The 25397-nt window shown below is 60.8% G+C and overlaps 1 protein-coding gene across 1 annotated transcript in view; it reads right to left on the reverse strand.

Annotated features, from left to right (window-relative positions):
* Positions 1-25397, reverse strand: part of LOC122546793 (guanylate-binding protein 1-like) — a 162380-nt gene that overhangs the window by 88256 nt on the left and 48727 nt on the right. The window contains exons 3-5 of the mRNA XM_087981000.1: positions 10152-10394; positions 7611-7891; positions 3463-3675 (exon numbers count right to left, since the gene is read on the reverse strand). Of these exons, the coding sequence (XP_087837126.1) occupies positions 3463-3675; positions 7611-7891; positions 10152-10394 (737 nt within the window). The remainder of the gene's footprint in view (positions 1-3462; positions 3676-7610; positions 7892-10151; positions 10395-25397) is intronic.

Consider the following 25397-nt stretch of genomic DNA (forward strand, 5'->3'; position numbering starts at 1 on the left):
GGAGGAGGGTACTGGGATAGGGAGGGGTTGTAGGGGATGGAGGAGGGTACTGGGATAGGGAGGGGGTGTAGGGGCTGTAGGAGCGTACTGGGATAGTGAGGGGGTGTCGGGGCTGGAGGAGGGTACTGGGATAGGGAGGGGTTGTAGTGGCTGGAGGGGGTTACAGAGATAGGGAGGAGGTGTAGGGGTTGGAGGAGGGTACTGGGATAGGGAGGGGGAGTCGTGGCTGGAAAGGGTACTGGGATAGTGAGGGGGTGTAGGGGCTGGAGGAGGGTACTGGGTTAGTGAGGGGGTGTAGGGGCTGGAGGAGGGTACTGGGATAGGGAGGGGATGTAGGGACTGGAGGAGTGTACTGGGATAGGGAAGGGGTGTAGGGGCTGGAGGAGGGTACTGGGATAGGGAGGGGGTGAAGGGGCTGGAGGAGGGTACTGGGATAGGGAGGGGTGTAGGGGATTGAGGAGCGTACTGGGATCGGGAGGGTGTGTAGGGGCTGGAGGAGGGTACTGGGATAAGGAGGGGGTGCAGAGGCTGGAGGGGAATACAGAGATTGGGAGGAGGTGTAGGGGCTGGAGGAGGGTAGTGGGATAGGGTGGGTGTGTAGGGGCTGGAGGTGGGTACTGGGATAGGGAGGGGGTGTAGGGGTTGGAGGAAGGTACTGGGATAGGGAGGAGATGTAGGGGCTGGAGGAGGGTACTGGGATAAGGAGGGTGTGTAGGGGCTGGAGGAGGGTACTGGGATAGGGAGGGGGTGCAGTGGTTGGAGGAGGGTACTGGGATAGGCAGGGGTGTAGGGGTTGGAGGAGGGTACTGGGATAGGGAAGGGGTGTAGGGGCTGGCGGAGGGTACTGGGATAGGGAGGGGGTGTAGGGGTTGGAGGAGGGTACTGGGATAGTGAGCAGATGGAGGGGCTGGAGGAGGGTACTGGGATAGGGAGGGGGTGTAGGGGCTGGAGGAGGGTACTGGGATAGGGAGGGGGTGTAGGGGCTGGAGGAGGGTACTGGGATAGGGAGCAGGTGTAGGGGCTGGAGGGGGTTACAGAGATAGGGAGGGGGTGTAGGGGCTGGAGGGGGTTATGGAGATAGGGAGCGGTGTAGGGGCTGGAGGGGGTTACAGAGATAGGGAGCGGTGTAGGGGCTGGAGTGGGTTACAGAGATAGAGAGGGGGTGTAGGGGCTGGAGGGGTTTACAGAGATAGGGAGCGTTGTAGGGGCTGGAGGGGGTTACAGAGATAGGGAGCGGTGTAGGGGCTGGAGTGGGTTACAGAGATAGAGAGGGGGTGTAGGGGCTGGAGGGGGTTACAGAGATAGGGAGGGGGTGTATGGGCTGGAGGGGGGTTACAGAGATAGGGAGGGGGTGTAGCGGCTGGAGGGGGTTACAGAGATAGGGAGGGGTATAGGGGCTGGAGGTGTTTACAGAGATAGGGAGGGGGTGTAGGGGGTTACAGAGATAGGGAGGGGTGTAGGGGCTGGAGGGGGTTACAGAGATAGGGAAGGGTGTAGGGGCCGGAGGGTGTTACAGGGGTTGAAGGAGGGTACTGGGATAGGGAGGGTGTGTAGGGGTTGGTGGAGGTTACTGGGATAGGGAGTGGGTGTCGGGGCTGGAGGAGGGTTACAGAGATAGGGAGGGGTGTAGGAGCTGGAGGAGGGTACTGGGATAGGGAAGGGGCGTAGGGGCTGGAGGAGGGTACTGGGATAGGGAGGAGATGTAGAGGCTGTAGGAGGGTACTGGGATAGGGAGCGGTGTAGAGGCTGGAGGAGGGTACTGGGATAGGGAGTGGGTGTAGGTGTTGGAGGAGGGTACTGGGATAGGGAGGAGATGTAGGGGCTGGAGGAGGGTACTGGGATAGGGAGGGGGTGTAGGGGCTGGAAGGGCTTACAGAGATAGGGAGGATGTGTAGGGGCTGGAGGAGGGTACTGGGATAGGGAGGGGGTGCAGTGGTTGGTGGAGGGTCATGGGATAGGGAGGGGTGTAGGGGCTGGAGGAGGGTACTGGGATAAGGAGGGTGTGTAGGGGCTGGAGGAGGGTACTGGGATAGGGAGGGTGTGCAGTGGTTGGAGGAGGGTACTGGGATAGGGAGGGGTGTAGGGGCTGGCGGAGGGTACTGGGATAGGGAGGGGGTGTAGGGGCTGGCGGAGGGTACTGGGATAGGGAGGGGTGTAGGGGCTGGCGGAGGGTACTGGGATAGGGAGGGGGTGTAGGGGCTGGCGGAGGGTACTGGGATAGGGAGGGGGTGTAGGGGTTGGAGGAGGGTACTGGGATAGGGAGTGGGTGTAGGGGCTGGAGCAGGGTACTGGGATAGGGAGGAGATGTAGGGGCTGGCGGAGGGGGTTACAGAGATCGGGTGGGGTGTAGGGGCTGGAGTGGGTTACAGAGATAGGGAGGGGGTGTAGGGGCTGGAGGGGGTTACAGAGATAGGGAGGGGTGTAGGGGCTGGAGGGGGTTACAGAGATAGGGAGCGGTGTAGGGGCTGGAGTGGGTTACAGAGATAGGGAGGGGGTGTAGGGGCTGGAGGGGTTTACAGAGATAGGGAGGGGTGTAGGGGCTGGAGGGGGTTACAGAGATCGGGAGCGGTGTAGGGGCTGGAGTGGGTTACAGAGATAGAGAGGGGGTGTAGGGGCTGGAGGGGTTTACGGAGATAGGGAGCGGTGTAGGGGCTGGAGGGGGTTACAGAGTGAGGGAGCGGTGTAGGGGCTGGAGGGGGTTACAGAGATAGGGAGCGGTGTAGGGGCTGGAGTGGGTTACAGAGATAGAGAGGGGGTGTAGGGGCTGGAGGGGGTTACAGAGATAGGGAGGGGGTATAGGGGCTGGAGGAGGGTACTGGGATAGGGAGGGGTGTAGGGGCTGTAGGAGGGTACTGGGATAGGGAGGGGTGTAGAGGCTGGAGGAGGGTACTGGGATAGGGAGGGGGTGTAGGGGTTGGAGGAGGGTACTGGGATAGGGAGGAGGTGTAGGGGCTGGAGGAGGGTACTGGGATAGGGAGGGGATTTGGGGCTGGAGGTGGGTACTGGGATAGGGAGGGGTGTAGAGGCTGGAGGAGGGTACTGGGATAGAGAGGGGGTGTAGGGGTTGGAGGAGGGTACTGGGATAGGGAGGGTGTGTAGAGGTTAGAGGAGAGTCCTGGGATAGGGAGCGGTGTAGGGGCTGCAGGAGGGTACTGGGATAGGGAGGGGTGTAGGGGCTGGAGGAGGGTACTCGGATAGGGAGGGGGTGTAGGGGCTGGAGGAGGGTACTGGGATAGGGAGGGGTGTAGGAGTTGGAGGAGGTTACAGAGATAGGGAGGGGGTGTAGGGGTTGGAGGAGGGTACTCGGATAGGGAGGGGGTGTAGGGGTTGGAGGAGGGTACTGGGATAGGGAGGGGGTGTAGGGGCTGGCGGAGGGGGTCTAGGGGCTGGTGGAGGGTACTGGGATAGGTAGGCACCGTGGCTGCGATGAGACGGCGATATTCCCGACGTTCCGAACTGTACCTGGACTCCTTTCCGCGGTGTGGCTCGGAAATTCCTCACGAGCTCCGCCATGTCCTTCTCATACTCCGAATATCCTCCTGACTTCATGTAAAATCCGATTCGGACTTTCTCCTGGATCCCAGCTCCCAGCTCCAAGATGATCCTGCTGGAGATATCCGTGGACAGTCGTCTGTTCTTCTCAGAAATGCCCGCGTACATGGCAGCCACTTCTTTCTGTGGGAGACAGGGACAGGGGAAATCTCGACGGGGTTACACTCTGATCGGGAACCACACACCGAGGCCGAGGTACGGCTCTGCTCCCCACATCCCACCAAATGGGCAGGCCAGCATCGAGGGAATGCAGCGCCTCCTCCTGGCCCTGTCACAAGAACGGCAGCAGGAGGAAGCCATTCAGCTCCTTGAGTCCCCTCTGCCATTTGATGTGATCGTGGCTGAACTCATCTCAGCTTCTGGCTCCACTTTCCGGATCATTTCCCCCAAACCCTTTAGCCCATTACTGATTCAAACTGGGCCCAGCTCCTCCTTCAATTGGCTCAATGTCCCAACACTGGTGTCAGGATGTTCCACAGCGTCACCGCCCTTGGAAACAAATAATTCCTCCTTGTCTCTGTGTTGAGTCTGTCACCACTTACCTGAAGACCATGGCCTCTCGTTCTAGATTAGAACATAGACAAGTACAGCACAGAACAGGCTCTTCGGCCCACGATGTCGTGCCGAGGATTAATCCTAAGGTCAAATAAAATAACTTAACCTACGCACCCCTCAATTCACTGCCCACATGAGGAAACGCCCTCTCTATGCCTACAATTGTCAATCCCTCTCAGAATCGGAATTAGATTTCCCATCATTCATCTGAACACCAGACAGTATAGGCCTCAGCTGGTCAATCTATCCTCAAAAGATGAACCTGCCGTCTCTGGAATCAATCAGTGAATCATCTCTGAACCGCCTCCAATTAAGCTGTATCCCTCGGCACGTTGACACCAAAATTGGACGTATAGTTGACAGCGAAGAGGGTTACCTCAGATTACAACGGGATCTTGGTCAGATGGGCCGCTGGGCCGAGGAGTGGTAGTTGGATTTTAATTCAGATAAATGCGAGGTGCTGCATTTTGGGAAAGCAAATCTTAGCAGGACTTATACACTTAATAGTAAGGTCCGAGGGAGTGTTGCTGAACAGAGAGACCTTGGAGTGCAGGTTCATAGCTCCTTGAAAGTGGAGTTGCAGGTAGATGGGATAGTGAAGAAGGTGTTTGGTATGCTTTCCTTTATTGGTCAGAGTATTGAGTACAGGAGTTGGGAGGTCATGTTGTGGCTGTACAGGACATTGGTTAGGCCACTGTTGGAATATTGCGTGCAGTTCTGGTCTCCTTCCTATCGGAAAGATGTTGTGAAACTTGAAAGGGTTCAGAAAAGATTTACAAGGATGTTGCCAGGGTTTGTAGAATCATAGAAGTCCTATAGTGTGGAAACAGGCCATTCAGCCCAACAAATCCACACTGACCCTCTGAAGAGTAACCCACCCACACCCGTTCCTCCCACCCTATTACTCTACATTGCACCTAACCTGCACATCCCTGGGCACTATGGGACAATTTAGCACGGCCAATCCACCCTAACCTGCACATCCCTGGACACTATGGGACAATTTAGCATGGCCAATCCACCCTAACCTACACATCCCTGCACGCTATGGGACAATTTAGCACGGCCAATCCACCCTAACCTACACATCCCTGGGCACTATGGGACAATTTAGCACGGCCAATCCACCCTAACCTACACATCCCTGGGCACTATGGGACAATTTAGCATGGCCAATCCACCCTAACCTGCACATCCCTGGACACTATGGGACAATTTAGCACGGCCAATCCACCCTAACCTACACATCCCTGGGCACTATGGGACAATTTAGCATGGCCAATCCACCCTAACCTGCACATCCCTGGGCACTATGGGACAATTTAGCACGGCCAATCCACCCTAACCTACACATCCCTGGGCACTATGGGACAATTTAGCATGGCCAATCCACCCTAACCTGCACATCCCTGGGCACTATGGGACAATTTAGCACGGCCAATCCACCCTAACCTACACATCCCTGGGCACTATGGGACAATTTAGCATGGCCAATCCACCCTAACCTACACATCCCTGGGCACTATGGGACAATTTAGCATGGCCAATCCACCCTAACCTGCACATCCCTGGGCACTATGGGACAATTTAGCACGGCCAATCCACCCTAACCTACACATCCCTGGGCACTATGGGACAACATCCCTGGGCACTATGGGACAATTTAGCATGGCCAATCCACCCTAACCTGCACATCCCTGGGCACTATGGGACAATTTAGCACGGCCAATCCACCCTAACCTACACATCCCTGGACACTATGGGACAATTTAGCACGGCCAATCCACCCTAACCTACACATCCCTGGGCACTGTGGGACAATTTAGCATGGCCAATCCACCCTAACCTACACATCCCTGGACACTATGGGACAATTTAGCACGGCCAATCCACCCTAACCTACACATCCCTGGGCACTATGGGACAATTTAGCATGGCCAATCCACCCTAACCTACACATCCCTGGACACTATGGGACAATTTAGCATGGCCAGTCAACCCTAACCTACACATCCCTGGGCACTATGAGACAATTTAGCATGGCCAATCCACCCTAACCTACACATCCCTGGACACTATGGGACAATTTAGCATGGCCAGTCAACCCTAACCTACACATCCCTGGGCACTATGGGACAATTTAGCATGGCCAATCCACCCTAACCTGCACATCCCTGGGCATCTCCTTGCAGACACGGGAAGGATGTGCAAACGCTGCACAGACAGTCAACCAAGGCTGGAATCGAACCTGGGTCCCTAGCGCTGTGAGGCAGCAGTGCTAACCCACTGAGCCACCGTACCACCATCAGGGGGTTGGAGGGCTTGAGCTACAAGCAGAGCTGAACAGGCTGGGGCTGTTTTCTCTGGAACATCAGAGGCTGAGGGGTGACCTTATAGAGGTTTACAAAATCATGAGGGGCATGGATAGGGTGAATAGACAAGGTCTTTTCCCTGGGGCGGGGGAGTCCAGAACTAGAGGGCATAGCTTTCGGGTGAGAGGGGGAAAGGTTTAAACTGGACCTAGGGGGCAACTTTTTCACATAGAGGGTGGTGCGTGTATGGAATGAGCTGCCAGAGGAAGTGGTGGAGGCTGGTACAATTACAGCATTTAAAAGGCATCTGGATGGGTGTGTGAATAGGAAGGGTTTGGAGAGACACGGGCCAAGTGCTGGCAAATGCGACTAGATTAGGTTCAGATATTGGTCGGCATGGACGGGTAGGACCGAGGGGTCTGTTTCCATGCTGTGCATCTCTACAACTCTAAGTAAAGGGCGCAAAATTCCCAATACTCCAGTTGTAGTCTCAACAGAGTCTTGTGCGGTCTCAGCAGGGCTTCCTTCCTTTTATACAGTCTCTTCCGAACAGCCAAACCTTCTCATTGGAACAGCTGCAGGTCGGTGACACCGAAGCATGAACAACTTCAGCAGCAAACAGCACACTGCTCCATCTAGTGGCCACAGCGCACGACACTGTGACAGTTGACATAGGAAATGTGACTGGGAGCTGTGCGGTGGTCATAAACCCTTCCCGATGAACCTGGCAACACAACGCAAGGGATTGCCAACGGGGCAAAACCAAGGGAAGATTCTTTTTCTCTTGGCTCTCTGTTTCCAAAATAACCCTTCCAGTCTCTCGGCGCGAGGTCCCGCACAGCAGGACTTCACTCCTGGGTCTGTGATCGGGTGTCCAGTCGAGGAGGGGTTGATTCAAGTGGGAACTCAGTGGAACTCCTCAGAATTGGAAGTTCCTGAGGAAGGTAATCAGAGCAAAGACGGCCAATCGCTGGGGTGTGCAGCCCTCTGCCTGAAACAACAAGGAAGCAAGTCCAATCAGAACTCACAGACTGGGGAACGATCAGATGGATACGGTGACCAGGAGTAACGGGGAGAAACAGCAGCCAGAATAGGACTCATCCCAAGCAACCAGCAGGTGGAGATGGGGCTGAATGGCCTCGTCCTAGATGGGCTCTCGGCCATTCCGGCTCCCTCCGCTCGAATACTCACCGTGAACTCCTGTTGGTACCTCTGGCCTTCATCCCTGAAACAGCGCCTCATGAAGAGCTGCAGAGCCTCCGGGTGAACCTGGTTATGGATCTCGGATAGTTCCATCACTGTCTCCGTCGGGAGGGTCACCCGCTCCCCCATCCATTTCTCGTAGGCCTGCACTGCCTCTTGGATTGCAGCCGTGTTCTCAATATCCGCCAGTGTGTGCACCGCACTCTCAAGGCAAGGCAGGTGTCCACTCCGGATAGAGTCCACGTAGGTAACCACCAGGGCTCCCAGCACTGAGGGGAGAGAGGGGAGAGACGGAGAGGGAGGGAAAGGCAAAGGGGGTTAGACAGGGGCAGCTCACCGTCATTGGTAAACACACACACACACACAGAGTCACACACACACACAGTCACTCACACACACACACAGAGTTATACACACACACACAGAGTCACACACACACACAGTCACTCACTCACACACACAGAGTCACACACACACACACAGAGTCACACACACACACACACAGAGTCACACACACACACAGTCACACACACACACAGTCACACACACACAGTCACACACACACACACACAGTCACACACACACACAGTCACTCACTCACACACACACACACAGTCACTCACTCACACACACACACACAGAGTCACACACACACACAGTCACTCACACACACACACAGAGTTATACACACAGTCACTCACTCACTCACTCACACACAGAGTCACACACGCACACACAAAGTCACACACACACACACAATCACTCACACACACAGTCACACACACACACAGTCACTCACTCACACACACACACACAGAGTCACACACACACAGTCACTCACTCACACACACACACAGTGTCACACACCACACACACAGAGTCACACACACACAGTCACTCACTCACAAACACACACAGAGTCACACACACACAGTCACACACACACACAGAGTCTCACACACACACACACAGTCACACACACACACAGTCACTCACTCACACAGTCACTCACTCACACACACACAGAGTCACACACACACACAGAGTCACACACACACAGTCACTCACACACACACACAGAGTCACACACACACACAGTCACACACAGTCATCACTCACACACACACATACACACACAGTCTCTCACACACACACAGTCTCTCACACACACACATATACACAGTCATTCACACACACCCACACACTCACACACACACACCCACACACACACACACCCACACACATCCACACCCACACACACACACATCCACACCCACACACACACACATCCACACCCACACACACACACACACCCACTCACACATCCACACCCACACCCACACACACCCACACACACACACACCCACACACATCCACACCCACCCACACACATCCACACCCACACACACACACCCACACCCACACACACATCCACACCCACACCCACACCCACACACATCCACACCCACACACATCCACACCCACACCCACACACACACACACCCACACACATCCACACCCACACACATCCACACCCACACACACACATACACACATCCACACCCACACACATCCACACCCACACACACCCACACCCACACACACATCCACACCCACACCCACACCCACACACATCCACACCCACACACATCCACACCCACACCCACACACACACACACCCACACACATCCACACCCACACACATCCACACCCACACACACACATACACACACACACACCCACACACATCCACACCCACACACACCCACACCCACACACACATCCACACCCACACCCACACCCACACACATCCACACCCACACACATCCACACCCACACCCACACACACACACACCCACACACATCCACACCCACACACATCCACACCCACACCCACACACACCCACACCCACACCCACACACATCCACACCCACACACATCCACACCCACACCCACACACACCCACACCCACACCCACACACACCCACACACATCCACACCCACACACATCCACACCCACACACACACATACACACACAGTCTCTCACACACACACACCCACACTCACACACCCACACACACACACACCCACACCCACACACACACACACCCACACCCACACACACACACACCCACACCCACACACACACACACCCACACCCACACCCACACCCACGGGTCTCCTGCCTGCTCCAATTACACGGTGAGGGAGGGCAGTGGCACTGGCAAGGTGGCTGTTCCTGTGAGCTAGAAGGAGGTGGGAAGGCAGAGTGGCCTCCTGAATGGATTCTGAAGCACAGCCAGTGTAGGTGGTCAGGCTCTCCTGATATCGGTCAATCAGACCAGAGCTCACCTTCAGCCAGACCCTCCTCATACACTGGGGCAACCAGAGCAGGAACTCTGCAGCACCCGCAGAGAGGGAGACCCAGTGAACAGGCCGAGTGCTGTCTCACTCTAATCCCCAACTGGTGAACAGCCCCTGTCCCACACTCCCACAATCACTCGGGTGGCTGTGTGCAGTCACTTACTCTTCCCAGTCACTGGGTACCCTCCTTTCAGGGTCTTAGTCTGTGCCGTTCTGTAAACGTACTGAACAAATGTCTGGGACTGATTCACAAACGCAGCATCCAGACAGGAGTCAGGAACCTCGTCCATGTTCCTCATGGTGTCTTTATCAGCAGGTCTGTCAAAGACAAAACACTTGCGCGTGGGGAAGTAATTCCTGATGCACTCCCTCGGCAGGTTATACTTCTGGACAGTTGGACTGCTGCCTGGGAGGAAGGAAACGAGATCAGAAATTCAATCAGCTGCTCATCTGTTCAGGTGGACCAGGGCCGTGTGGATTGACCAGATCACAGGGTCAAAACACGGACCAGGGATCAGAGGCTGTAATCCACCCCGAGATGACCCATCGTCATTGCTGAGGGAGCACCGCACTCGAGGAGGGTCAGAGCTGAGGGAGCACCGCACTGTGGGAGAGTCATTGCTGAGGGAGCACCGCACTGTGGGAGAGTCATTGCTGAGGGAGCACCGCACTCGAGGAGGGTCAGAGCTGAGGGAGCACCGCACTGTGGGAGAGTCATTGCTGAGGGAGCACCGCACTCTAGGAGGGTCAGTGCTGAGGGAGTGCCGCACTCTGGGAGGGTCAGTGCTGAGGGAGTGGACACTGTCAGAGGGTCAGTGCTGAGGGAGCACCGCACTCTGGGAGGGTCAGTGCTGAGGGAGTGGACACTGTCAGAGGGTCAGTGCTGAGGGAGCACCGCACTCTGGGAGGGTCAGTGCTGAGGGAGCGCCGCACTCTGGGAGGGTCAGTGCTGAGGGAGTGCCGCACAGTCAGAGGGTCAGCGCTGAGGGAGCGCCGCACTGTGGGAGGGTCAGTGCTGAGGGAGCACCGCACTGTCGGAGGGTCAGTGCTGAGGGAGCACCGCACTGTCGGAGGGTCAGTGCTGAGGGAGCACCTCACTGTCGGAGGGTCAGTGCTGAGGGAGCGCCGCACTGTCGGAGGGTCAGGGCTGAGGGAGTGCCGCACTGTCGGAGGGTCAGTGCTGAGGGAGCGTCGCACTGTCGGAGGGTCAGTGCTGAGGGAGCGCCGCACTGTCGGAGGGTCAGTGCTGAGGGAGCACCGCACTGTGGGAGAGTCATTGCTGAGGGAGCACCGCACTCTGGGAGGGTCAGTGCTGAGGGAGTGGACACTGTCAGAGGGTCAGTGCTGAGGGAGCACCGCACTCTGGGAGGGTCAGTGCTGAGGGAGCGCCGCACTCTGGGAGGGTCAGTGCTGAGGGAGTGCCACACAGTCAGAGGGTCAGCGCTGAGGGAGCGCCGCACAGTGGGAGGGTCAGTGCTGAGGGAGCACCGCACTGTCGGAGGGTCAGTGCTGAGGGAGCACCACACTGTCGGAGGATCAGTGCTGAGGGAGCACCGCACTGTCGGAGGGTCAGTGCTGAGGGAGCGTCGCACTGTCGGAGGGTCAGTGCTGAGGGAGTACCGCACTGTGGGAGAGTCATTGCTGAGGGAGCACCGCACTGTGGGAGAGTCATTGCTGAGGGAGCACCGCACTCTAGGAGGGTCAGTGCTGAGGGAGCACCGCACTGTGGGAGAGTCATTGCTGAGGGAGCACCGCACTCTGGGAGGGTCAGTGCTGAGGGAGCGCCGCACTCTGGGAGGGTCAGTGCTGAGGGAGTGCCGCACAGTCAGAGGGTCAGCGCTGAGGGAGCGCCGCACTGTGGGAGGGTCAGTGCTGAGGGAGCACCGCACTGTCGGAGGGTCAGTGCTGAGGGAGCACCACACTGTCGGAGGGTCAGTGCTGAGGGAGCACCGCACTGTCGGAGGGTCAGTGCTGAGGGAGCACCGCACTGTCGGAGGGTCAGTGCTGAGGGAGCACCTCACTGTCGGAGGGTCAGTGCTGAGGGAGTGCCGCACTGTCGGAGGGTCAGTGCTGAGGGAGCGCCGCACTGTCGGAGGGTCAGGGCTGAGGGAGTGCCGCACTGTCGGAGGGTCAGTGCTGAGGGAGCGTCGCACTGTCGGAGGGTCAGTGCTGAGGGAGCGCCGCACTGTCGGAGGGTCAGTGCTGAGGGAGCACCGCACTGTGGGAGAGTCATTGCTGAGGGAGCACCGCACTCTGGGAGGGTCAGTGCTGAGGGAGTGGACACTGTCAGAGGGTCAGTGCTGAGGGAGCACCGCACTCTGGGAGGGTCAGTGCTGAGGGAGCGCCGCACTCTGGGAGGGTCAGTGCTGAGGGAGTGCCACACAGTCAGAGGGTCAGCGCTGAGGGAGCGCCGCACAGTGGGAGGGTCAGTGCTGAGGGAGCACCGCACTGTCGGAGGGTCAGTGCTGAGGGAGCACCACACTGTCGGAGGGTCAGTGCTGAGGGAGCACCGCACTGTTGGAGGGTCAGTGCTGAGGGAGCACCGCACTGTCGGAGGGTCAGTGCTGAGGGAGCACCACACTGTCGGAGGGTCAGTGCTGAGGGAGTGCCGCACTGTCGGAGGGTCAGTGCTGAGGGAGCGCCGCACTGTCGGAGGGTCAGGGCTGAGGGAGTGCCGCACTGTCGGAGGGTCAGTGCTGAGGGAGCGCCGCACTGTCGGAGGGTCAGTGCTGAGGGAGCGCCGCACTGTCGGAGGGTCAGTGCTGAGGGAGCACCGCACTGTCGGAGGGTCAGTGCAGAGGGAGCACCGCACTGTCGGAAGGTCAGTGCTGAGGGAGCACCGCACTGTCGGAGGGTCAGTGCTGAGGGAGCACCGCACTGACGGAGGGTCAGTGCTGAGGGAGCACCGCACTGTCGGAGGGTCAGTGCAGAGGGAGAACCGCACTGTCGGAAGGTCAGTGCTGAGGTAGCACCGCACTGTCGGAAGATCAGTGCTGAGGGAGCACCGCACTGTCGGAGGATCAGTGCTGAGGGAGTGCCACACTGTCGGAGGGTCAGTGCTGAGGGAGTGCCGCACTGTCAGAGGGTCAGTTCTGAGGGAGCACCGCACTGTCGGAGGGTCAGTGCTAAGGGAACACCGCATTGTCGGAGGGTTAGTGCTGAGGGAGTGCCGCACTGTCGGAGGGTCAGTGCTGAGGGAGCACCGCACTGTCGGAGGGTCAGTGCTGAGGGAGTGCCGCACTGTGGGAGGGTCAGTGCTGACGGAGTGCCGCACTGTCGGAGGGTCAGTTCTGAGGGAGCACCGCACTGTCGAAGGGTCAGTGTTAAGGGAACACCGCATTGTCAGAGGGTTAGTGCTGAGGGAGTGCCGCACTGTCGGAGGGTCAGTGCTGAGGGAGCACCGCACTGTCGGAGGGTCAGTGCTGAGGGAGTGCCGCACTGTGGGAGGGTCAGTGCTGAGGGAGTGCCGCACTGTCGGAGGGTCAGTGCTGAGGGAGCACCGCACTGTCGGAGGGTCAGTGCTGAGGGAGCACCGCATTGTCGGAGGGTCAGTGCTGAGGGAGTGCCGCACTGTCGGAGGGTCAGTTCTGAGGGAGCACCGCACTGTCGGAGGGTCAGTGCTAAGGGAACACCGCATTGTCGGAGGGTTAGTGCTGAGGGAGTGCCGCACTGTCGGAGGGTCAGTGCCGAGGGACAGCTGCACTGTCGGAGGGTCAGTGCTGAGGGAGTGCCGCACTGACAGACGGTCAGTACTGAGGGAGTGGCGCACTGTGGGAGAATCAGTGCTGATGGCGCACTGCAGTGTCGGAGGGTCAGTGCTGAGGGAGTGCCGCACTGTGGGAGGGTGAGTGCTGAAGGAGTGCCGCACTGTCGGAGGGTGAGTGTGAGGGAGTGCCGCACTGTCGGAGGGTGAGTGCTGAAGGAGTGCCGCACTGTCGGAGGGTGAGTGTGAGGGAGTGCCGCACTGTCGGAGGGTCAGTGCTAAGGGAGAGCCGCACTGTCAGAGGGTCAGTGCTGAGGGAGTGCCGCACTGTCGGAGGGTCAGTGCTGAGGGAGCACCGCACTCTGGGAGGGTCAGTGCTGAGGGAGCGCCGGACTCTGGGAGGGTGAGTGTTGAGGGAGTGCCGCACAGTCAGAGGGTCAGTGTTGAGGGAGCGCCGCACTGTCGGAGGGTCAGAGCTGAGGGAGCGCCGCACTGTCGAAGGGTCAGTGCTGAGGGAGCGCCGCACTGTCGGAGGGTCAGTGCTGAGGGAGCACCGCACTGTCGGAGGGTCAGTACTGGGGGAGCACCGCACTGTCGGAAGGTCAGTGCTGAGGGAGCACCGCACTGTCGGAGGGTCAGTGCTGAGGGAGCACCGCACTGTCGGAGGGTCAGTGCTGAGGGAGCACCGCACTGTCGGAGGGTCAGTGCAGAGGGAGCACCGCACTCTGGGAGGGTCAATGCTGAGGGAGCACCGCACTGTCGGAAGGTCAGTGCTGAGGTAGCACCGCACTGTCGGAAGATCAGTGCTGAGGGAGCACCGCACTGTCGGAGGATCAGTGCTGAGGGAGTGCCGCACTGTGGGAGGGTCAGTGCTGAGGGAGTGCCGCGCTGTCAGAGGGTCAGTTCTGAGGGAGCACCGCACTGTCGGAGGGTCAGTGCTAAGGGAACACCGCATTGTCGGAGGGTTAGTGCTGAGGGAGTGCCGCAATGTCGGAGGGTCAGTGCTGAGGGAGCACCGCACTGTCGGAGGGTCAGTGCTGAGGGAGTGCCGCACTGTCGGAGGGTCAGTGCTGAGGGAGGACCGCACTGTCGGAGAGTCAGTACTGAGGGAGTGCCGCGCTGTCGGAGGGTCAGTGCTGAGGGAGCACCGCACTGTCGGAGGGTCAGTGCTAAGGGAACACTGCATTGTCGGAGGGTCAGTGCTGAGGGAGTGCCGCACTGTGGGAGGGTCAGTGCTGAGAGAGCACCGCACTGTCGGAGGGTCAGTGCTAAGGGAACACCGCATTGTCGGAGGGTAAGTGCTGAGGGAGTGCCGCACTGTCGGAGGGTCAGTGCTGAGGGAGAGCTGCACTGCCGGAGGGTCAGTGCTGAGGGAGCACCACACTGTCGGAGGGTCAGTGCTGAGGGAGCACCGCACTGTCGGAGGGTCAGTGCTGAGGGAGCACCGCACTGTCGGAGGGTCAGTGCTGAGGGAGCACCACACTGTCGGAGGGTCAGTGCTGAGGGAGTGCCGCACTGTCGGAGGGTCAGTGCTGAGGGAGCGCCGCACTGTCGGAGGGTCAGGGCTGAGGGAGTGCCGCACTGTCGGAGGGTCAGTGCTGAGGGAGCGCCGCACTGTCGGAGGGTCAGTGCTGAGGGAGCGCCGCACTGTCGGAGGGTCAGTGCTGAGGGAGCACCGCACTGTCGGAGGGTCAGTGCAGAGGGAGCACCGCACTGTCGGAAGTTCAGTGCTGAGGGAGCACCGCACTGTCGGAGGGTCAGTGCTGAGGGAGCACCGCACTGTCGGAGGGTCAGTGCTGAGGGAGCACCGCACTGTCGGAGGGTCAGTGCAGAGGGAGAACCGCACTGTCGGAAGGTCAGTGCTGAGGTAGCACCGCACTGTCGGAAGATCAGTGCTGAGGGAGCACCGCACTGTCGGAGGATCAGTGCTGAGGGAGTGCCACACTGTCGGAGGGTCAGTGCTGAGGGAGTGCCGCACTGTCAGAGGGTCAGTTCTGAGGGAGCACCGCACTGTCGGAGGGTCAGTGCTAAGGGAACACCGCATTGTCGGAGGGTTAGTGCTGAGGGAGTGCCGCACTGTCGGAGGGTCAGTGCTGAGGGAGCACCGCACTGTCGGAGGGTCAGTGCTGAGGGAGTGCCGCACTGTGGGAGGGTCAGTGCTGACGGAGTGCCGCACTGTCGGAGGGTCAGTTCTGAGGGAGCACCGCACTGTCGAAGGGTCAGTGTTCAGGGAACACCGCATTGTCAGAGGGCTAGTGCTGAGGGAGTGCCGCACTGTCGGAGGGTCAGTGCTGAGGGAGCACCGCACTGTCGGAGGGTCAGTGCTGAGGGAGTGCCGCACTGTGGGAGGGTCAGTGCTGAGGGAGTGCCGCACTGTCGGAGGGTCAGTGCTGAGGGAGCACCGCACTGTCGGAGGGTCAGTGCTGAGGGAGCACCGCATTGTCGGAGGGTCAGTGCTGAGGGAGTGCCGCACTGTGGGAGGGTCAGTGCTAAGGGAACACCGCATTGTCGGAGGGTTAGTGCTGAGGGAGTGCCGCACTGTCGGAGGGTCAGTGCCGAGGGACAGCTGCACTGTCGGAGGGTCAGTGCTGAGGGAGTGCCGCACTGACAGACGGTCAGTATTGAGGGAGTGGCGCACTGTGGGAGAATCAGTGCTGATGGCGCACTGCAGTGTCGGAGGGTCAGTGCTGAGGGAGTGCCGCACTGTCGGAGGGTCAGTGCTGAGGGAGTGCCGCACTGTCGGAGGGTCAGTGCTGAAGGAGTGCCGCACTGTCAGAGGGTGAGTGCTGAAGGAGTGCCGCACTGTCGGAGGGTGAGTGTGAGGGAGTGCCGCACTGTCGGAGGGTCAGTGCTAAGGGAGAGCCGCACTGTCAGAGGGTCAGTGCTGAGGGAGTGCCGCACTGTCGGAGGGTCAGTGCTGAGGGAGCACCGCACTCTGGGAGGGTCAGTGCTGAGGGAGCGCCACACTCTGGGAGGGTGAGTGTTGAGGGAGTGCCGCACAGTCAGAGGGTCAGTGTTGAGGGAGCGCCGCACTGTCGGAGGGTCAGAGCTGAGGGAGCGCCGCACTGTCGGAGGGTCAGTGCTGAGGGAGCGCCGCACTGTCGGAGGGTCAGTGCTGAGGGAGCACCGCACTGTCGGAGGGTCAGTACTGAAGGAGCACCGCACTGTCGGAAGGTCAGTGCTGAGGGAGCACCGCACTGTCAAAGGGTCAGTGCTGAGGGAGCACCGCACTGTCGGAGGGTCAGTGCTGAGGGAGCACCGCACTGTCGGAGGGTCAGTGCAGAGGGAGCACCGCACTCTGGGAGGGTCAATGCTGAGGGAGCACAGCACTGTCGGAAGGTCAGTGCTGAGGTAGCACCGCACTGTCGGAAGATCAGTGCTGAGGGAGCACCGCACTGTCGGAGGATCAGTGCTGAGGGAGTGCCGCACTGTGGGAGGGTCAGTGCTGAGGGAGTGCCGCACTGTCAGAGGGTCAGTTCTGAGGGAGCACCGCACTGTCGGAGGGTCAGTGCTAAGGGAACACCGCATTGTCGGAGGGTTAGTGCTGAGGGAGTGCCGCAATGTCGGAGGGTCAGTGCTGAGGGAGCACCGCACTGTCGGAGGGTCAGTGCTGAGGGAGTGCCGCACTGTGGGAGGGTCAGTGCTGAGGGAGTGCCGGACTGTCGGAGGGTCAGTTCTGAGGGAGCACCGCACTGTCGGAGGGTCAGTGCTAAGGGAACACCGCATTGTCAGAGGGTTAGTGCTGAGGGAGTGCCGCACTGTCGGAGGGTCAGTGCTGAGGGAGGACCGCACTGTCGGAGAGTCAGTACTGAGGGAGTGCCGCGCTGTCGGAGGGTCAGTGCTGAGGGAGCACCGCACTGTCGGAGGGTCAGTGCTAAGGGAACACCGCATTGTCGGAGGGTCAGTGCTGAGGGAGTGCCGCACTGTGGGAGGGTCAGTGCTGAGAGAGCACCGCACTGTCGGAGGGTCAGTGCTAAGGGAACACCGCATTGTCGGAGGGTAAGTGCTGAGGGAGTGCCGCACTGTCGGAGGGTCAGTGCTGAGGGAGAGCTGCACTGCCGGAGGGTCAGTGCTGAGGGAGTGCCGCACTGACAGACGGTCAGTACTGAGGGAGTGCCGCACTGTCGGAGGGTGAGTGCTGAAGGAGTGCCGCACTGTCGGAGGGTGAGTGCTGAGGGAGTGCCGCACTGTCGGAGGGTCAGTGCTGAGGGAGTGCCACACTGTCAGAGGGTCAGTGCTGAGGGAGTGCCGCACTGTCAGAGGGTCAGTGCTGAGGGAGCATCGCACTCTGGGAGGGTCAGTGCTGAGGGAGTGCCGCACAGTCAGAGGGTCAGTGCTGAGGGAGTGCCGCACTGATGGAAGGTATGCTGAGGGAGTGCAGCACTGTCGGAGGGTCAGTGCTGAGGGAGTGCCGCACTGTCGGTGGGTCAGTGCTGAGGGAGTGCCGCACCTATGGAAGGTATGCTGAGGGAGTGCAGCACTGTCGGAGGGTCAGTGCTGAGGGAGTGCCGCACTGTCGGAGGGTCAGTGCTGAGGGAGTGCCGCACGGACAGACGGTCAGTAATGAGGGAGTGCCGCACTGTCGGAGGGTGAGTGCTGAAGGAGTGCCGCACTGTCGGAGGGTGAGTGCTGAGGGAGTGCCGCACTGTCGGAGGGTCAGTGCTGAGGGAGTGCCGCACTGTCAGAGGGTCAGTGCTGAGGGAGTGCCGCACTGTCAGAGGGTCAGTGCTGAGGGAGCATCGCACTCTGGGAGGGTCAGTGCTGAGGGAGTGCCGCACATTCAGAGGGTCAGTGCTGAGGGAGTGCCGCACTGATGGAAGGTATGCTGAGGGAGTGCAGCACTGTCGGAGGGTCAGTGCTGAGGGCGTGCCGCACTGTCGGTGGGTCAATGCTGGGGGAGTGCCGGACTGTCGGAGGGTCAATGCTGAGGGAGTGCCGCACTGTCGGAGGGCCAGTGCTGAGGGAGTTCTGCACTGTGGGAGGGTCAGTGCTGAGGAAGTGCCGCACTGTCCGAGGGTCAGTGCCGAGGGAGTGCCGCACTGTCGGAGGGACAGTGGTGAGGGAGTGTTGCGCTAATGGAGGGTCAGTACTTAGGGAGTGCAGCACTGTCGGAGGGTCAGTGCTGAGGGAGTGCCGCACTGTCGGAGGGTCAGTGCTGAGGGAGAGCCGCACTGTCGGACGGTCAGTACTGAGGGAGTGCCGCACTGTCGGAGGGTCAGTTCTGAGGGAGCACCGCACTGTCGGAGGGTCAGTGCTGAGGGAGTGCCGCACTGTCGGAGGGTCAGTTCTGAGGGAGCACCGCACTGTCGGAGGGTCAGTGCTGAGGGAGTGCCGCACTGTCGGAGGGTCAGTGCTGAGGGAGTGCCGCACTGTCGGAGGGTCAGTGCTGAGGGAGCGCCGCACTGTCGGAGGGTCAGTGCTGAGGGAGTGCCGCACTGTCGGGGGGTCAGTGCTGAGGGAGTGCCGCACTGTCGGAGGGTCAGTGCTGAGGGAGTGCCGCACTGATGGAAGGTATGCTGAGGGAGTGCAGCACTGTCGGAGGGTCAGTGCTGAGGGAGTGCTGCACTGTCGGAGGGTCAGTGCTGAGGGAGTGCCGCACTGTCGGAGGGTCAGTGGTGAGGGAGTGTTGCGCTAATGGAGGGTCAGTACTGAGGGAGTGCAGCACTATCGGAGGGTCAGTGCTGAGGGAGTGCCGCACTGTCGGAGGGTCAGTGCTGAGGGAGAGCCGCACTGTCGGACGGTCAGTACTGAGGGAGTGCCGCACGGTCGGAGGGTCAGTGCTGAGGGAGTGCCGCACTGTCGGAGGGTCAGTACTGAGGGAGTGCCGCACTGTCGGAGGGTCAATGCTGGGGGAGTGCCGGACTGTCGGAGGGTCAATGCTGAGGGAGTGCCGCACTGTCGGAGGGCCAGTGCTGAGGGAGTTCTGCACTGTGGGAGGGTCAGTGCTGAGGGAGTGCCGCACTCTTTGAGGGTCAGGGCTGAGGGAGTGCCGCACTGTCGGAGAGTCAGTGCTGAGGGAGCACCGCACTGTCGGAGGGTCAGTGCTGAGGGAGTGCCGCACTGTGGGAGGGTCAGTGCTGACGGAGTGCCGCACTGTCGGAGGGTCAGTTCTGAGGGAGCACCGCATTGTCGGAGGGTCAGTGCTGAGGGAGTGCCGCACTGTGGGAGGGTCAGTGCTGAGGGAGTGCCGCACTGTCGGAGGGTCAGTTCTGAGGGAGCACCGCACTGTCGGAGGGTCAGTGCTAAGGGAACACCGCATTGTCGGAGGGTTAGTGCTGAGGGAGTGCCGCACTGTCGGAGGGTCAGTTCTGAGGGAGAGCTGCACTGTCGGAGGGTCAGTGCTGAGGGAGTGCCGCACTGACAGACGGTCAGTGCTGAGGGAGTGCCGCACTGTCGGAGGGTGGGTGCTGAAGGAGTGCCGCACTGTCGGAGGGTCAGTGCTGAGGGAGTGCCGCACTGTCGGAGGGTCAGTGCTGAGGGAGTGCCGCACTGTCGGAGGGTCAGTGCTGAGGGAGTGCCGCACTATCGGAGGGTCAGTGCTGAGGGAGCACCGCACTGTCGGAGGGTCAGGGCGGATGGAGCGCCGCACTGTTGGAGGGTCAGCGTTGAGGGAGCACCGCACTGTCAGAGGGTCAGTGCTGAGGGAGTGCCGCACTGATGGAAGGTATGCTGAGGGAGTGCAGCACTGTCGGAGGGTCAGTGCTGAGGGAGTGCCGCACTGTCGGAGGGTGAGTGCTGAGGGAGTGCCGCACTGTCGGAGGGTCAGTGCTGAGGGAGAGCCGCACTGTCGGACGGTCAGTACTGAGGGAGTGCCGCACTGTCGGAGGGTCAGTTCTGAGGGAGCACCGCACTGTCGGAGGGTCAGTGCTGAGGGAGTGCCGCACTGTCGGAGGGTCAGTGCTGAGGGAGTGCCGCACTGTCGGAGGGTCAGTTCTGAGGGAGCACCGCACTGTCGGAGGGTCAGTGCTGAGGGAGTGCCGCACTGTCGGAGGGTCAGTGCTGAGGGAGTGCCGCACTGTCGGAGGGTCAGTGCTGAGGGAGAGCCGCACTGTCGGACGGTCAGTACTGAGGGAGTGCCGCACTGTCGGAGGGTCAATGCTGGGGGAGTGCCGGACTGTCGGAGGGTCAATGCTGAGGGAGTGCCGCACTGTCGGAGGGCCAGTGCTGAGGGAGTTCTGCACTGTGGGAGGGTCAGTGCTGAGGAAGTGCCGCACTGTCCGAGGGTCAGTGCCGAGGGAGTGCCGCACTGTCGGAGGGACAGTGGTGAGGGAGTGTTGCGCTAATGGAGGGTCAGTACTTAGGGAGTGCAGCACTGTCGGAGGGTCAGTGCTGAGGGAGTGCCGCACTGTCGGAGGATCAGTGCTGAGGGAGTGCCGCACTGTGGGAGGGTCAGTGCTGAGGGAGTGCCGCACTGTCGGAGGGTCAGTTCTGAGGGAGCACCGCACTGTCGGAGGGTCAGTGCTAAGGGAACACCGCATTGTCGGAGGGTTAGTGCTGAGGGAGTGCCGCAATGTCGGAGGGTCAGTGCTGAGGGAGTGCCGCACTGTGGGAGGGTCAGTGCTGAGGGAGTGCCGCACTGTCGGAGGGTCAGTGCTGAGGGAGTGCCAGACTGTCGGAGGGTCAGTGCTGAGGGAGTGCCGCACTGTCGGAGGGTCAGTGCTGATGGAGTGCCGCACTGTCGGAGGGTCAGTGCTGAGGGAGTGCCGCACTGATGGAAGGTATGCTGAGGGAGTGCAGCACTGTCGGAGGGTCAGTGCTGAGGGAGTGCTGCACTGTCGGAGGGTCAGTGCTGAGGGAGTGCCGCACTGTGGGAGGGTCAGTGCTGAGGGAGTGCCGCACTATCGGAGGGTCAGTTCTGAGGGAGCACCGCACTGTCGGAGAGTCAGTGGTGAGGGAGTGTTGCGCTAATGGAGGGTCAGTACTGAGAGAGTACAGCACTATCGGAGGGTCAGTGCTGAGGGAGTGCCGCACTGTCGGAGGGTCAGTGCTGAGGGAGAGCCGCACTGTCGGACGGTCAGTACTGAGGGAGTGCCGCACGGTCGGAGGGTCAGTTCTGAGGGAGCACCGCACTGTCGGAGGGTCAGTGCTGAGGGAGTGCCGCACTGTCGGAGGGTCAGTTCTGAGGGAGTGCTGCACTGTCGGAGGGTCAGTGCTGAGGGAGTGCCGCACTGACAGACGGTCAGTACTGAGGGAGTGCCGCACTGTCGGAGGGTGAGTGCTGAAGGAGTGCCGCACTGTCGGAGGGTGAGTGCTGAGGGAGTGCCGCACTGTCGGAGGGTCAGTGCTGAGGGAGTGCCGCACTGTCAGAGGGTCAGTGCTGAGGGAGTGCCGCACTGTCAGAGGGTCAGTGCTGAGGGAGCATCGCACTCTGGGAGAGTCATTGCTGAGGGAGCACCGCACTCTGGGAGGGTCAGTGCTGAGGGAGTGGACACTGTCAGAGGGTCAGTGCTGAGGGAGCACCGCACTCTGGAAGGGTCAGTGCTGAGGGAGCGCCGCACTCTGGGAGGATCAGTGCTGAGGGAGTGCGACACAGTCAGAGGGTCAGCGCTGAGGGAGCGCCGCACAGTGGGAGGGTCAGTGCTGAGGGAGCACCGCACTGTCGGAGGGTCAGTGCTGAGGGAGCACCACACTGTCGGAGGGTCAGTGCTGAGGGAGCACCGCACTGTCGGAGGGTCAGTGCTGAGGGAGCACCGCACTGTCGGAGGGTCAGTGCTGAGGGAGCACCACACTGTCGGAGGGTCAGTGCTGAGGGAGTGCCGCACTGTCGGAGGGTCAGTGCTGAGGGAGCGCCGCACTGTCGGAGGGTCAGGGCTGAGGGAGTGCCGCACTGTCGGAGGGTCAGTGCTGAGGGAGCGCCGCACTGTCGGAGGGTCAGTGCTGAGGGAGCGCCGCACTGTCGGAGGGTCAGTGCTGAGGGAGCACCGCACTGTCGGAGGGTCAGTGCAGAGGGAGCACCGCACTGTCGGAAGGTCAGTGCTGAGGGAGCACCGCACTGTCGGAGGGTCAGTGCTGAGGGAGCACCGCACTCTGGGAGGGTCAGTGCTGAGGGAGCACCGCACTGTCGGAGGGTCAGTGCAGAGGGAGAACCGCACTGTCGGAAGGTCAGTGCTGAGGTAGCACCGCACTGTCGGAAGATCAGTGCTGAGGGAGCACCGCACTGTCGGAGGATCAGTGCTGAGGGAGTGCCACACTGTCGGAGGGTCAGTGCTGAGGGAGTGCCGCACTGTCAGAGGGTCAGTTCTGAGGGAGCACCGCACTGTCGGAGGGTCAGTGCTAAGGGAACACCGCATTGTCGGAGGGTTAGTGCTGAGGGAGTGCCGCACTGTCGGAGGGTCAGTGCTGAGGGAGCACCGCACTGTCGGAGGGTCAGTGCTGAGGGAGTGCCGCACTGTGGGAGGGTCAGTGCTGTCGGAGTGCCGCACTGTCGGAGGGTCAGTTCTGAGGGAGCACCGCACTGTCGAAGGGTCAGTGTTAAGGGAACACCGCATTGTCAGAGGGTTAGTGCTGAGGGAGTGCCGCACTGTCGGAGGGTCAGTGCTGAGGGAGCACCGCACTGTCGGAGGGTCAGTGCTGAGGGAGTGCCGCACTGTGGGAGGGTCAGTGCTGAGGGAGTGCCGCACTGTCGGAGGGTCAGTGCTGAGGGAGCACCGCACTGTCGGAGGGTCAGTGCTGAGGGAGCACCGCATTGTCGGAGGGTCAGTGCTGAGGGAGTGCCGCACTGTGGGAGGGTCAGTGCTAAGGGAACACCGCATTGTCGGAGGGTTAGTGCTGAGGGAGTGCCGCACTGTCGGAGGGTCAGTGCCGAGGGACAGCTGCACTGTCGGAGGGTCAGTGCTGAGGGAGTGCCGCACTGTCGGAGGGTCAGTGCTGAGGGAGCGCCGCACTGTCGGAGGGTCAGGGCTGAGGGAGTGCCGCACTGTCGGAGGGTCAGTGCTGAGGGAGCGCCGCACTGTCGGAGGGTCAGTGCTGAGGGAGCGCCGCACTGTCGGAGGGTCAGTGCTGAGGGAGCACCGCACTGTCGGAGGGTCAGTGCAGAGGGAGCACCGCACTGTCGGAAGGTCAGTGCTGAGGGAGCACCGCACTGTCGGAGGGTCAGTGCTGAGGGAGCACCGCACTCTGGGAGGGTCAGTGCTGAGGGAGCACCGCACTGTCGGAGGGTCAGTGCAGAGGGAGAACCGCACTGTCGGAAGGTCAGTGCTGAGGTAGCACCGCACTGTCGGAAGATCAGTGCTGAGGGAGCACCGCACTGTCGGAGGATCAGTGCTGAGGGAGTGCCACACTGTCGGAGGGTCAGTGCTGAGGGAGTGCCGCACTGTCAGAGGGTCAGTTCTGAGGGAGCACCGCACTGTCGGAGGGTCAGTGCTAAGGGAACACCGCATTGTCGGAGGGTTAGTGCTGAGGGAGTGCCGCACTGTCGGAGGGTCAGTGCTGAGGGAGCACCGCACTGTCGGAGGGTCAGTGCTGAGGGAGTGCCGCACTGTGGGAGGGTCAGTGCTGTCGGAGTGCCGCACTGTCGGAGGGTCAGTTCTGAGGGAGCACCGCACTGTCGAAGGGTCAGTGTTAAGGGAACACCGCATTGTCAGAGGGTTAGTGCTGAGGGAGTGCCGCACTGTCGGAGGGTCAGTGCTGAGGGAGTGCCGCACTGTGGGAGGGTCAGTGCTGAGGGAGTGCCGCACTGTCGGAGGGTCAGTGCTGAGGGAGCACCGCACTGTCGGAGGGTCAGTGCTGAGGGAGCACCGCATTGTCGGAGGGTCAGTGCTGAGGGAGTGCCGCACTGTGGGAGGGTCAGTGCTAAGGGAACACCGCATTGTCGGAGGGTTAGTGCTGAGGGAGTGCCGCACTGTCGGAGGGTCAGTGCCGAGGGACAGCTGCACTGTCGGAGGGTCAGTGCTGAGGGAGTGCCGCACTGACAGACGGTCAGTACTGAGGGAGTGGCGCACTGTGGGAGAATCAGTGCTGATGGCGCACTGCAGTGTCGGAGGGTCAGTGCTGAGGGAGTGCCGCACTGTCGGAGGGTCAGTGCTGAGGGAGTGCCGCACTGTCGGAGGGTGAGTGCTGAAGGAGTGCCGCACTGTCGGAGGGTGAGTGTGAGGGAGTGCCGCACTGTCGGAGGGTCAGTGCTAAGGGAGAGCCGCACTGTCAGAGGGTCAGTGCTGAGGGAGTGCCGCACTGTCGGAGGGTCAGTGCTGAGGGAGCACCGCACTCTGGGAGGGTCAGTGCTGAGGGAGCGCCGCACTCTGGGAGGGTGAGTGTTGAGGGAGTGCCGCACAGTCAGAGGGTCAGTGTTGAGGGAGCGCCGCACTGTCGGAGGGTCAGAGCTGAGGGAGCGCCGCACTGTCGGAGGGTCAGTGCTGAGGGAGCGCCGCACTGTCGGAGGGTCAGTGCTGAGGGAGCACCGCACTGTCGGAGGGTCAGTACTGAGGGAGCACCGCACTGTCGGAAGGTCAGTGCTGAGGGAGCACCGCACTGTCGGAGGGTCAGTGCTGAGGGAGCACCGCACTGTGGGAGGGTCAGTGCTGAGAGAGCACCGCACTGTCGGAGGGTCAGTGCTAAGGGAACACCGCATTGTCGGAGGGTAAGTGCTGAGGGAGTGCCGCACTGTCGGAGGGTCAGTGCTGAGGGAGAGCTGCACTGCCGGAGGATCAGTGCTGAGGGAGTGCCACACTGTCGGAGGATCAGTGCTGAGGGAGTGCCGCACTGTGGGAG

Source organism: Chiloscyllium plagiosum, unplaced genomic scaffold (genome assembly GCF_037043375.1).
Source record: "Chiloscyllium plagiosum isolate Xiang-an unplaced genomic scaffold, Cpla_swu_hap1 HiC_scaffold_38, whole genome shotgun sequence".
NCBI classification, from domain to species: Eukaryota; Metazoa; Chordata; class Chondrichthyes; order Orectolobiformes; family Hemiscylliidae; genus Chiloscyllium; species Chiloscyllium plagiosum.